At 41.8% G+C, this 14,967-nt stretch overlaps 1 protein-coding gene across 1 annotated transcript; it reads right to left on the reverse strand.

Moving 5' to 3' along the window:
- Nucleotides 1-1,472: 1,472 nt before the first annotated feature.
- Nucleotides 1,473-9,269, reverse strand: LOC4350060 (putative disease resistance protein RGA1). The gene is made up of 4 exons (XM_066305444.1): nt 8,976-9,269; nt 6,214-7,339; nt 3,475-4,125; nt 1,473-3,286 (listed from the first exon to the last, which is right to left on the reverse strand). The coding sequence occupies exons 1-4, from the start codon at nt 9,267-9,269 to the stop codon at nt 1,473-1,475; spliced, it is 3,885 nt and encodes a 1,294-aa protein (XP_066161541.1).
- Between the last annotated feature and the right edge of the window lie 5,698 nt (nt 9,270-14,967).

A 14,967-nucleotide genomic window follows, 5' to 3' on the forward strand; every position in this document is an offset into this window, starting at 1 on the left:
ATGTTTTTTGAAATTAATGTGTTCAAATAATCCGAGTAAACCTAAATGATCTAAACTATGTTATGTTACCATCTAATAGATTTTGAGAGTACCATCTAATTTATTTTAGATGGTGTTTAATGCACTTCTGGTATATCACACATAGATATTCAAGCATGTATTCATAATAAATCACATTCCAAAAACTAATAATATGAGTGCACAATTATATTTAGCCCTCCGATTGTATTATATTCACGCTAGGTTACATGGAACCTCGTGCACACTTTACATAAAACATTCATATATAGGTTTTTTCTCACACTAGGACTCTACAAATTCATGCATTTGGTATAGTCTCATGTTACATCCAATTAATAGTGAGAACCTATATCGGTCTTACATGCTTATAGAAAAGGTAGCTCATTTCTTTTCAAAAATGTTGACATAAAAAGTGTAACACTCCATCACTATTTAACATATCACTGATTTTAAACTTAAAATAAGACTTGTATAAAACAAAACAGAAAATAGAAAAAATGCCAATATGAACTGCATTAATTGAACTAATTGGAGAAAATCTTATAACTTCTTTTGCTTCATACTTTGCACTTAAATTGAAACAACCATTGCCATAACCATGCATCATTTTTTAGTTAAGTGCTTAGATATTAATTATTTTTTCTCTATCATACGCCACTGTATTATGAATTTCTCCAGATATTATTGCAAATATAAGCAAAATACTACAATTACAGTATATAGTTGATTTAGAAGTTATAATTCTTACTATTAAATTTAATATTTAAGGGTCAAGTTGATTAGATTTTTCTTTTAAAAAGTACAATAGATCACACATATTATAAGAAAATGAGACCTAGGATGCATGTATATCTCCTCTGTCTTATTCATATGTAAGTAATAATTAAAGTGCATCCATATAAACCAAATAAAAGGATGGCTAGCTAGATGGTACAAATAGAACACATTTGCTAGCAATCATAGTATTTTAAGATTTGATAAAAAAGTTAGCCCCTAAACATTCAATTTTTTTTAAAAAAACTATCTTTTAATTCACATTTAATTTGTTAGATATGTTTTCTAAACATACTAAGTCCGCCGTATTTTAAATGATAAGAAGATTATAGATAATTGCTTAAAGGATGATTAAATATTATATGGCATAAAGCTAACAAAAAGGTCAAAAATTTATCTGAGCAACACATTCTATGATGCATGCCCACGCGGATGTGCGGGCTACCTTCTTAGTTGGTTCTAAAAGATGGAATTTCAAAAGAAAAAAAAGAATAAATGATATAAGAAAATTGATGGCATTTCTGCATGGGAGAATGCAGGCAAAAAAGTACAAACTGAACTAAATTCTGTACTTGAAAAGACGGCGAGAAATATAGAACGCAGGCAAAAAGTTAGCAGATATATAGCTTTTCAGGACACATACGATTTCTTTCACATGAGAGATCTTCTTTCTGTTATCATCTAATTGGAACCAATTTAGGGCAGCCTGACATTGATATATATTCAAGCTTACAGAGTTTTTCTATACCCTCAGGCAAGGACTCAATGTCATCGCAAAAGCTGATATTAAGTTTCTTGAGAGAGGTGAGGCACCCCATGCTCTCTGGCAAATACTTCAGGTCTGGGCAGGACAAGATCTCCAATTTTTGGAGAGAGACGAGGTCTCCCACCCATTTTGGTAGCTTTGTCATGCTTGTACATCTATGCAGACATAGTTTCTGTAGCGACATGAGATGTTTGATGTCCTCCTGTGATTCGTTCATCTCGAACCTGTTTATTTTCAATTCCTTAAGAGACACGAGCTGACCCAACCAATTTGGCAGCTGGGCCTGGTTATACCATCGCTCCAGAGTCAATGATTCTAGAGAGGAGAGGGCTCTGATGATCTCTGCTGAGATAGTCCAATCATTGCAATCATTGATAATTAAGCCTTTGAGGTCCGGGAGGTGGTGAAGCAACCTCCACTCATGAAGAGAAACCTTGCAGTTGATACTCAAAGTAGTCACTAGAGGAGAGGAGCAGGATGCGATGATATCTGCCGCACTTTCTTCCCATGAGGATATGACACCATCACTTCCCCAAATGTTCCATTTCTCGGCTCTTAGTGGGCATGGTGTAAGTCTCAGCTTGGTGCACCGAAATATGCTCAACTCAGGAAGTATAGGGAACATAAACTCGCTCACACCATCCACACCACTGCAGTATATTGTGTTCCACACTTGCAGGCTTTCCATATCACGCATGACAAATTTCTTCAGTCGAGGAAAGGGCCTTCGGCCACCGCAGAAGTCCCCATCAATTTTTGTGACGCTCTTCATTTTTTCAAGAGTTAACTCTTTCAAATTAGGTAATTGACCAAGTGGTGGTAGGCTGATGCAGCAGGGCATATCCATCATGGTAAGACGAACAAGATTAGGGAGATAAGGAGCAATGCCCATTAGCCATGCTGGAAACTTGGTGCAGTTATAACCATGTATCTCAAACTCCATTAAATTTGTTGGTGGAATAATCTCTCCTAGCAATTCAATATCCTCCACAAACCTCACAGCATCTTTGGCCCACTCAAGTTTCAACTCTTCTATTCTTTGCTTTTCCAAAAGTTTTATTATCTGGACCTCATTGATGGACCTCACATTTTCAAGACTGCTTATCTCCAACTTAGGTGGATTTACATCCTGAAGCAGAACAAGGTTGCTGCCAGAGCCATTGGCATTTGCTTGGACCACAAAGTGCGGCAATGAGACTGAACTTTCGTTCAATAGACAAAACATGGACTTCCCCAAATAAATGCGAGTATCTGCATGCAGAAACTTCAGGTTATCAATGTTATGGATGCTTGGTGGTATCTTGTCCAGAAAGCTGCAGCCTGAGACATCTAGTGTATGTAGCCTTTTGAGGCTACCAAAACAGTCAGGTAAACTCCTAAGATATTCGTTGTGAGACAAATCAAGGTGCTCAAGGTTCGAAAGGGTATTAATACACTCGAAGAAACTGACATATGTTGATTTGTCATGACACTTTTTATTAAGCAAGTCCGATAAGTTCAAATACTGGAGTTTCTTGAGATTACCAATGGCTTCTACCTTCCTTCTAATATACACGTCATTTTCGAAAATGTTGTAGCAATGTGATAAATTTAGAACTTGGAGGTTGGTAAGTCCACCCAAGGCTTCTGGTATACCCTTAACCTGAAGACAATGTGATAAATCAAAATGCATCAAACTATTGAGATTTCCAAATGACGTTGGTAGTTTTTCTAATTTCTTGAAACCTGATAAGTTTAAATATTTAAGATAGTTGAAGCTACACAAAGCTTCAGGTAGTCTTTCGATATCAGAAGATTCTGATGACAGATTCAAGTATTCAAGTTTGGTAAGTTTACCCAAAACTTCCATTGCCGACCCCCCAAGAATGTATGAGCAGCTTGATAAGTTCAAATATTCCAATTTCCTAAGTTACCCAAAGCTCCTGGCAGCTCTCCAATATTTTTGCAGTTTGATAAATTTAAATATTCAACATTGGTGAGACTCTCCAAGGATTCCGATACACCTCTAACCCTAGTGCAATGTGACAAATCCAGATGAACCAATTTTGTTAGCTTGCCAAATGACACTGGCAATCTTATTATTCTTGAACAATCTGATAAATCAAGATACATCAAGTCCTCCATTTCTCCCATAAATTCTGGCAATGCCTGGATTCCAGAAGATCCCCGAAGACTAAGATACATTAGTTTCAAGAGCTTGGTGATACCATCAGGAATCGTTTCATGTTGAACTCCTGTGGCATTAAGATACCTCAACTGCTTCAATTGACCAATAGAATCTGGCAATCTCTGTATAGAGCACTCACTTAAATCCAACAGACGCAGGTACTTAGCAGATGAAAATGAATCATTGTGAAGTCTATTATCTATGCTGCATCCCATAAAACGCAGTGCCCTTAATGTTTCCAATGGCTTGCTAAATTCAGTACGCAAAGCATAGCGGCAATTTCTTCCACTAGTGTCTCCTTGCAAACCATCATTCTGTATTTCATCAAACATGACTGATCTTGCCAAGTCGTGGACCAGATCATGCATGGTTAACAATATAAAATTGTCGTGATAATCTCCAGCAGTCTGTAACATAAAGCAATTAGTAATCAGCGTGAGGACTTCATATTCCTGTCATTTCATGTTTTAGAATCTGTAATGAAGGCCAATAACATGTTGCATACAATGAAAGCAACAGACAATGTAGACTTCCAAAAAATAATGGTAGGAGAATCAATCGAAACCATTCAACTTTTCTCATCTCATAGATCATATTTATTTATGATACCACCTCACTTATTGGTAGTAGAATTAAAGGGGTATAACTGTTTCCTATGGTTAGCTACAACATTTTTGGGGGATCACTTGCATCGATATAACTTATAAATTAATGGCTAAGATTTCTTCTATTGATTATAATATTGGTAGCAGAATACTAACAGTAAGGGTAAAAGTACAGTAAAAAATACCGAGGAAGAACAAGTTTTTTAGCTCATGTTGTAGTGATTAAGAAAACATAATTATAGGAACTAACCATGTTTGGTATGCGCAAGCATGGTGAGATTCATGATGATTAAGTGTGCTACAATAATTCATCCAACAAGGGAATTGGTGCGGTCTTTGTTGAGAAGAGAAAAAGGAAAGAGTAACTAAGGACCCAGCTGGTTGTTGCTGGTTTGACACAACAAAGGAGTTGGGATGTTGCAGAAATAGAACATGGCTTACTTTATGTGCTATATATACTATTAAAAAGGAACGAAGCAAGTAGCTTGATGAAAATGAAGCTAGAAGGATCGTTTGCCGCACACAGTAGCACATGTTAACATCAGAATATTTTTTATTTCCCAAAAGGATGGAGTAGAGTTCAGTTCAGTTGAGTAGAGTTTGGACAAAGTTAAGACTAGTTGTCCATTAAACTCAGTAAACTGGACAATTCAGTCGAGCCTTGGAGGTTGTTTGGTTGCTAGCCATATTTTACCAACATTTTTCTCAAGAAAAGTTACCATATATACTTGGCTATATTACAGTTAGGCAAGCCTAAAGAGAATATATGTTGCCATATTTTCTTTAAGTAAGTGATGCGTGGGACCTAATTTATCATAACTGTGACTGTAACCAAACAGCTATTAAATTGGTTAAACTTATCTAACTTTAGACATGAGAAATTGTGACCGATAAATATAAAAGTCTCATACAACATATTTCTATATTCCATAAATTTATATGTTTTTCATACCATAGGGCAAAATGGACTTTTCTATAAGAATTTAACGGTCAACTAACGAAAGGGATATGAAGGAATCCAAACTAAAATTCAGGGTATATAAGGAAATGAGCAAAATTCAGGGTCATATAAGGTATTGTGCAGAGTTTGAGGGGTACACTGGGAATTTTCTCTTTTATCTTTCATATATTAATCTAACCATCTCAACCTCACATCATTACTTATAGATATGTGCCTTATGTTACTTATATCTAGTTACTTAGGATATATTAACATTCTAAGAAGTGTTTCTACAAAGGTTAAAATGCCTCAAGAAATTTCGGTATCATGCAAATTGTGAAGGGCCGAAAAGATGCCCTACAAGATAAATTTAATAATATATGCTAAAAATGCCTCCATATATTCTAAGTAACAAAAGTGCCTCTACATAAGGTTTTTGTTGTAGTGGCAGTGCAAGTTATAAATTAGAAAATACTCCCTCCGTTTCACAATGTAAGACTTTCTAGTATTGTCCATATTCATATAGATGTTAATGAATCTACTATACACATATATGTCTAGGTTCATTAACATGTATATGCATATGGACAATACTAGAAAGTCTTACATTGTGAAACGGACGAAATATATGTGATAATTGAGGCAACTCTTAGTGTTAATAGAGAATCCCACAACTTAATGACATTTCTTTTAACTTCTTGGTACCTTCTTATACCCTAGTGTTAAGGTACCCATAGATCTTATAAATGACCAATGAAGAGAACTTTTAAAGTCCTTCATAAGTTACCATTAGGTGACACAAATTATATTAACACTAAATTATGGTACCCTAGAGCACCATAATATGGTTTCCTCCTAATAACTAAGCAAGAGTTATAAAAACTCCATAAATTAAGGTGAGAGATGATAGAACTGGCCACTAATGGGAATACGGAGTAACTTACATATAGTGACTTCGGACGCTGAAGAAAGGACATCCCCAACAGTTGAGTAACATACATCTCACCAAGTTGTCTGCAGGAATATACCTTTGATGGTTTGATAAAGTTGAGAGAAATCCATTGGTGAATTAAATCATCCTTAACTATCTTTTGACCTTTAGGAAATATTGCACAATATCCAAAACATAACTTCAAGCTTGGTTGCATTTTGACATAACTTAACTTCAAGGATGCAAGCACATGATGTGGTGAAGATGCATCTTCTAAGGTAGATTCATTCCAAATATCATTGTCTTTCACTGATTCCCATTCGTCAAGCCTTTTGGAATGTAATAAATACCCAAGGGATTGAGCAGCTAATGCCACACTGCCACATTTCCTTGCAATCTCCCTTCCTGTCTGTTCCAACCGTTCTTTGTCACCTCTATCTTCAAAAGCACTTTTTTGTTTTATTATGTTCCAACATATGCCATCTGTCAAGGGCTCTAGCTTGTAGGGTTCAACATTAGAAAATCTCCTAGCAATGTCTTCATCACGTGTGGTAACTATGACGATCACCTTGGCTCCCGTCCTGACCTTTAGCTTAAGCTTCAATTTATCTAATTTGAAACCATTATTCTCCCAAAGATCATCCAAAACTATTAGAATATTCCTATTGGTAGGTGCCACCTCTGAATCACTCATGCTAAGATCCATTTTGGGTAGTTGTGAAATTATAGAGCTCTCAATTTTATTTAAATCAAACACCTGGGACACATAGACCCACACAAGAGAATACTCTCTAAATTTCGTATCACTGAAAACTAACTGCACTAAGGTTGTCTTGCCAATACCTCCCATGCCATATATTGCAAGGATAATGAAATCTTGGGTCAAGATCTTATCAGATAAGTAAAATAATATCCTCTGCTTGTCTTGAGCCCTTCCAACGATGACTGATTCTTCCACGTTTGGAGATGTGGCCCGATCATCATAGAGTACTTGTACAGTGGAGCTGCTCTCTGGCATTAAATTGAAATCCTTGTTTTGTTTCGCGATTTTCTCAAGTTGCACCCTCATCTTCTTCATATTTTTGGCCATTTTAATGTTGGACCACGCTGTAAAACAACAGCTGATAGTTGCACACTGCAAGGTTTGTACTTGCCATTAGATAGTAAAGTAGTGTGAAAACACATTACACAAGTAATTTTACTATCCTTTAGAACACATTACATCACTGATTTTAGTATCCTTGAGGTGGTATGGAAGGTACTGCACTTTTTGTAGTACTAATTTGTGGAACTTCAGTTACCTCAACACTAAGTGGGTACCCAGAGATATAAAAAAGTTTGTACTACCTCCACCCCAGAATAAAAGTAAATTTTCACAAAATTACAGGTATTTGAATGAAACTATTGCAAAACTACACATTTAACGTGTTGTATCGCAAAACTACAGATTTAACACCAAATTTATCACAAAACTATATATTTAAGGCTAAGTATCACAAAACTACTTATTTAATATTGAAGTTATCACAAAACTACAACTTTTAGGGTTTAAATTCCTAGGACCATTATTATGTTCTTTAGGGTAGGATCACTCTTTTGTTGGATTATTGTTTTCTAACTAAATTAGTTCTAGTTTTGTGATAATTTTGTTACTAGATATGTTGTTTTGTGACACCTCCTATTAAATGTGCAGTTTTATGATAAATTTGGTGTTAAATCTATAGTTTGTGATACATCGAGTTAAATCTATAGTTCTATGATAATTTGGTCATGGTATTTGTAGTTTTGTGCAATTTATTCCCAGAATAATTGCATTTCTACCATTCAAATTTTATCTAAAAAATTTGTATTTATAACAATGTGGTGGACCCAACAAATTAGTTAGATTAAGATATATATATATATATATATATATATATATATATATATATATATATATATATATATATATATATTGTCTCCTAGCCTCCTATCTTTCCATCCCCATCTCCTGACCATCCTTTTCTTCAAGTTTACGTATGGAATGTGTGCGTGCAATGTGGTTATTAAATAGAGTTATTATAGTCATTTGTGCATGCTGCTAATATGTATGTAATCTCCTAGAAATATAATTATTCTAAGACGGAGGTTGTAATTATTAAGAGTTTGGTGTCTTTCAGTGGCTTTTAAAGCTGGTAAAATATATGGAATTTTTTGAGAAGGTGCTAGGAGTTATATTTTTAGTACTTGTAGTCTATCACTTGCAGAACTAATATAAACCATTGATTTATGAGCACTACATGTAGAAAACTAAATAGAAAAAAAGATCCTACTATCAATAGTTATGGGGATATTATAAATTGATATGGTTAAATAGATGGGAAGAAATCAAAAAATGAAAATGAAAATGAAAATTTATGATTTTTTTATTTTCATTTTTAGCACAGATTGTAGCACTAAAACTACAGTACCTCTCAGTATCTTAAGGAATAGTAAAATCACTCGTATACCAACCAGGAGCCATACACACCGTGTATGTATAAAACAAAAATTCTAATTTAATACGTAGCAATAATAAATTATAATTAGTATTACCTCCATCCCATAATATACTCCCTCCATACAAAAACAAACCCAATCCTGGATTTAAATCTATAGATAGGATTGTGGTTTTTTTTGGGACGGAGGGAGTAGTAACCTAGTATGTCCCATTCTATACTAGGCTGTTATATTATGGGACAAAGACAATAATTTGTACTATCAAATTAAGAACATCGGCCTGACAGAAGAACCTTTGGTGCAACTGCTTTGGTCATGGCATCTGCTTCGAACTCATCAATCATGTCGGAGATGTCATATGCAGCGAACTTGAGCCGCTTCAGCCACAGCAACACCGCCACGCTCTTAACTGACTGCCTCTCGGCGTCCTTGAGCAACGCCAAGACAGATTCCAGCGTCATCCTCATGTCTTCTAGGTCATCGTTGAGGTTGCACAGCCGCTTGATCTCACCACCGATGATGGAACCAATCTGCTCGGCCACAATCTTGAGGACGGCCGCGGTAAGCATGCCACCGACTTGCGCCATGGCTCCCTCTCTAGGATATTGGGTGGCTAAAACGCTCAGTCTGCTCAAGGTTGTCTGTATGGGTAAGATTCATGTGATCCTCATTAGTAAATTGTGCAGTCAACTGTAGTACAGCTGTCACAACTCACAAGTCTTTTCTACTACCCCCTGTTCGGGCATATTGAAACCGAGAAAAGATGTCATCTTGCTTCATTCAGAAGTCAACTTATACTAGTATATCCTTCCAAATTGCTTAATGAGACACAACGCTTGAGGTCATCATGCTCTGATAGATAACTGAACAATCATCCGATACTGACATTAGAGACCGAGTAATAAAATGCTCCCGCACATGAACTGAAATTTCCTAGCTAGCGACAGTGTTACTTACTTATTCGGAGCCTGAGTGCGCCAGTAGTTTTGCCTTGCCAGGCAAGCCTGATGGTTTCTATTGTTATTGGCATGAAGACCTGTGGACAAACAAATGTGTAAATTGAAGAACGAAAATCATTTCACAAATTAAAGACTAAGAATTGTGGTATTGTAAGTATCTATTTAAGGACCGTAAAATAGCTCACTTCTCGGACATAAAAAGCATAAAGCCACGAACATCGTATGCTTTTATTACTCAAAGCATGATCTTATCTTCTACACTTCTAGGAACTAAAAAGGATTTACCCTTGCAGCAAAGAAATTCTTGAAGGACAGAAAAGCATGACAAAAAAATCCCCCCAATGTCCTTATCTTCCCCTTCTTCCACCTTCTCCTCCTCTGTTCTTCATGCTCCTTCCTTGCTAATTATCCCTCTCATCTGGCTGTCAGCAGCAGCACAAGGCTGCACACAAGCCCTTGGTTTTGCAGCCCAATGTGTGTGGTAGTCTTGTTGATGCTATGAGCAGCATGCTAGGCTGGTTAAGGTTACCAGAAACGCTGTAATATAAATGCAAGTGTTACTATGATTTTTCTTTTTGCATGAATAAATATAATATATATAAGATGCTGCGATGCATCAACTTCGAATTATATATGAAGATTAAAAAAATATAATATATACAAGATGCTTGCTACAAAAAGAGACAAAAGGCCAAATTAAATAACAAGCAGATTGTTACAGCACGAAGGGCAAAAATAAAGGAAGAAGCGAGGTGATAATTGACACGAGCATGCCAGCTGCACATAGCTTTAAGATTCGTAGCACTTGCTGGTTTCACCCTCGTTTCCATTTGCCTAGAGAGATTGGCACCCTTCTATTCTATCGACAAAATAAAACACAAGGGAAACCGCCTAGAGCCCTAGATCTGTGGTGCTCTGCACATAGGAAACATAGTAAAGGAAACCAGTTGGTGCTTCACCAAGCGATACAGGTGTCAGTTATGGACTTATTGGCATTAATGGAAGCTCGATAGTAAAGGAGTTAGAATTTGACACTGTATGTTGAAGGATGTGGGGGCATAAGAGGTAATACATCATAGAATTCAACATGGTATCAGATACATGTGTGGTTTAATTGCCTATCTTGATGGGGAAATGCTCGAAATTTAGTCTAAGGCTCTGTTCGAATGTCATGGTTCCCAACTCCCCCTCTTCGTTTTCCGCGCGCACGCTTTTCAAACTGCTAAACGGTGTGTTTTTTGCAAAAGTTTGTATACGAAAGTTGCTTTAAAAAATCATATTGATCTATTTTTGAAAAAAAAATTAACAAATAATTAATTAATCACGCACTAATGGACTGCTCCGTTTTCCGTGCAGAGGAGTTGGGTTCTCAACCCTATCTAACGAACGCAGCCTAAGAGGAGTCCTACACACTTTTTTTTTTTGAAAGGTTCCAACACTACTACTTGAGTTCCCCAAATTATTAGGAGTTATTAAGAGAACTCTACAGGACCATTCCCGAACATTTCTATACATCATAAGTTTAGATAGGCACACTAACATGAGGGAGTAATATGCTGGTCTTTTTTCTCTTATTTACACGAACTTGTGAGTTTTCACGAATGTAATCTCAGGCATCTTATCTGTAATGTTTATTTTGGGTATGACCAGCACGGTAAAACAGACCTTTTACTTTTTAGTGAGCTTTAATGGCATTAGGCAACTAAACTACGCATATTTTTGGGCTGCTTCATCAACATATAAGAACTCACTAGTTGTATCCTCATGAAAGAATCCTCTGGAGTGATACAGGAAATGAATAAATTACACAATGTGATGACAGAATGTAATAGGCGCAGAACAGGAACATTATTAATATGAAGATGGGTTTGGCAGGATACATACTTTTCTTTTTATGTGAGCCAGCTTCATCACATTCTCATCTGCTGTACACCACAACTTCAATTCAGGACAGGCTGCAATATCCAGAATTAAGAGATTGGTGAGTTGTTGTATGCTCTCCGGTAAAAACTTGATGCCCCCACAATTCCAGATACTAAGTTCAGTGAGAGCGGTAAGGCCTCCCAGCCGTTCTGGGAGTTGTGGAATGCTTCCGCAATAACCCAAATGCAGCGAACGGAGGGAGTGCAGTGGCATGCTCCCTTTTATATTATTTAGCTTTGGACAGCGTGAGATCTCTAAATCTTGGAGACGTGAGTGTTGGATAAGTCTTTGTGGTCCTTGGTCGTGATTCTTCTTTTTGCTTTTGGGTAGTTTCACCTTTTTCAGGACAGCATCTACCCTTTAGCATATTTTTCAGTTGCTAGGACAGCTGCGGTTAGTAGGACAGCAGCAGTTAGCATCTCCTTTATGCCTCCTTTATGCTTTATTCAGTTTGGATGCCCTCTAGGACAGCATCCCATTCAAATTTCAAATTTTAGACTAGGAGGGTGCAGCAATAGGCTAGCAGCCAGCTATGGCTATATATATGTATCCAACCTCCCTCGGGTAGGCATGGCTTTTGTGTCTAGTGAATGAAGAAAACCAGAAAATTGCCCCATCTCGAGTGCCATCCTCTTCTCAATGAGAGTAACCATTGAAATTCTAACATCTGGTATCAGAGCCACACTTTCCTGTAGGCTAAACATCTCTTGTTCCACCCCTTCCCAAGCTCGATTGAGCTCTCAGCCAGCAGCAGCAGCAGCACCGGTTGCTCCTCCTTCCCCTTTCCCTTCCCCCTCTCCACGCAGCAGCCCCCCGGAGGTGCGCCATGTCCGACGCTCGGTCTCGGCGTTCGGTCGCCTCGAGCACTCGGCGTCAGCAGGACGCCGAGCTCGCCGCAGCAGAAGAGCGCAGGTGAGCAACAGCTCATACCGCTGCAGCAGCAGCGAGGGCGGCCAGACTGGCGGCAGCGGAGTTGGCAGCAGCCAGGGCGGAGGCGGAGGCGGCGGAAGATGCGGCACGTGCGGCGGAGGTAGAGGTTGAGACCTTGCGCAGCAGCATCAACGGCTCCATCGCCGGCGACATCACCGCCGACAGGGAGCTTGAGGAGCTGGCAAGAGGAAGGGCACGGGAGCGAGCAGAGCGGTGGGCAGCAGCCCACCTCCACGGCGGCGACGGCGGCCCAAGGGACCGCGCGCCCGCCGACGGGAACCCAGACGGGCGCGGGCTTGCTGGCGGGCGCGGGCTTGCTGGCGGCAGCCCGGAGCCCGCACGCGGCCCTCGCAGGCAGCACGGCTCTCTCTCCCCTGACCGGCGTCATGGTCACCACGGCGTCCAGATGGTGGTCAGGGACTTTGGTCCCGGCGGTGGGTGGCCTACCCTCACCAAAACCAACTACATCGAGTGGGCCGCGGTGATGAGGGTGAGGCTCCAGGTGCGGCACATGTGGGATGCAGTCCGGTACGGTGACGTCGACTACGACGAGGATCGGCGGGCACTGGATGCCCTCATCGCTGCAGTCCCGCCCGAGATGCAGTTCTCGCTTTCCCAGAAGCGGACTGCCAAGGAGGCCTAGGACGCCATCGCTGCGGCACGCATCGGCAGCGACCGCGCCCGCAAGTCCACACTGCAGGCACTCCGCAAGGAGTGGGAGAACCTGGCTTTCAAGCCAGGTGAGGATGTTGATGACTTGCAGAAAATGGTGCAGTACGGCGACGACACCTACGATGAGGAGAGAGCTGTCGAGAAGCTCTTCCGCTGCGTCCCTGAGAAGTACAGGCAGATCGCTCGCTCGATCGAATCTCTGCTGGACCTCTCCACGATGTCGATCGAGGAGGCGTTAGGTCGCCTCAAGGTCGTCGATGGTGATGAGCCACAGCCTCTCTCGGGGCCCATCACCATCGGCGGGAAGCTCCATCTCACTCAGGAGCAGTGGGAGGCCTCTCAGGGTGATGGGAGGAAGGGGGAGTCATCTTCCCCGACAGGCGGCCATAAGCCGCGCAAGGCGCGGGGAGGTGTCCAGCTATGGTGGGCGCGAAGACGTGCCGAGGGTGGCGCCCGCAGAGGCGCCCAGGGCGTTGCCACCGGCAACCACAAGCCGGCACGAGACGACGCCTGCCGCAACTGTGACAAGCTTGGCCATTGGGCCAAAGACTGTCGACAACCACGACGTGGCCAGGCCCACGTCGCACGGGTGGAGGAAGAGCCGGCTCTGCTCCTGGCTCACGCAAGCATCGAGCTACCTCCAGCGGCACCGGCCGCAGCAGCTTTCCTCCACCTTGATGAGCCGAAGGTACTCGTCTCCCTCTGCAACGGCTCCAGCAACGACAAAGCTGATGGGTGGTACCTCGACACCGGCGCCACCCATCACATGACCGGCCGACGGGAGTTCTTCACCGAGTTCGACTCCAGCGTCCGAGGCTCCATCAAGTTCGGGGACGCCTCCGGCGTGGAGATCAAGGGTGTTGGCTTCGTCACCTTCACCGCCAAGTCCGGTGAGCACAGGCTGCTCACCCGAGTCTACTACATCCTCGCGTTGAGGAATTCTATCATCAGCGTGGGACAACTGGATGAGAACGGCTCACGCGTGTTGGTCGAGGATGGACTCATGAGGATTTGGGATCGCCGTCGTCGCCTTCTTGCCAAGGTAACCAGAGGCACTAATCGACTCTACATCCTCAGCGCGCAGGTTGCACAACCAGTTTGCCTCGCCGCTCGTCGGGACGACGAGGCGTGGCAGTGGCACGAGCGCTTCGGGCACCTCCACTTCGAGGCCCTGAAGCAGCTCAGTGCCAAGGAGATGGTGTGAGGCATGCTGTGCCTTGACCACGTGGAGCAGCTCTGCGACGTCTGCGTGGTGACGAAGCAGCGGCGGCTCCCCTTTCCCCAGCAGACGAGCTTCCGAGCCAACGAGCGGCTCGAGCTCGTGCACGGGGACAACGAGCGGCTCGAGCTCGTGCACGGGGACTTGTGTGGCCCAGTGACACCGGCCACACCAGGAGGACGACGTTACTTCCTGCTGCTCGTCGACGACCTCTCCCGCTACATGTGGGTGATGGTCCTCGGCAGCAAGGGAGAGGCTACGGACGCCATCAGGCATGAGCAGGCTGCTGCAGAGGCGGAGTGCGGCCGCAAGCTGTGCGTGCTGCGCACCGACAACGGCGGCGAATTCACAGCGGCTGAATTCGCGTCGTACTGCGCTGATGAGGGCATTCAGCGCCACTACACCACGCCGTACAGCCCGCAGTAGAACGGCGTCGTCGAACGGCGCAACCAGACAGTTATGGGGATGGCTCGGGCCCTCCTCAAGCAGAGGGGGATGCCGGTCATCTTCTGGGGGGAGGCGGTGGTGACGGCCGCCTACATCCTCAACCGCTCGCCTACCAAGGCCCTCGATGGCAGGACA

Source organism: Oryza sativa, chromosome 11, assembly GCF_034140825.1.
Source record: "Oryza sativa Japonica Group chromosome 11, ASM3414082v1".
Lineage (NCBI taxonomy): Eukaryota > Viridiplantae > Streptophyta > Magnoliopsida > Poales > Poaceae > Oryza > Oryza sativa.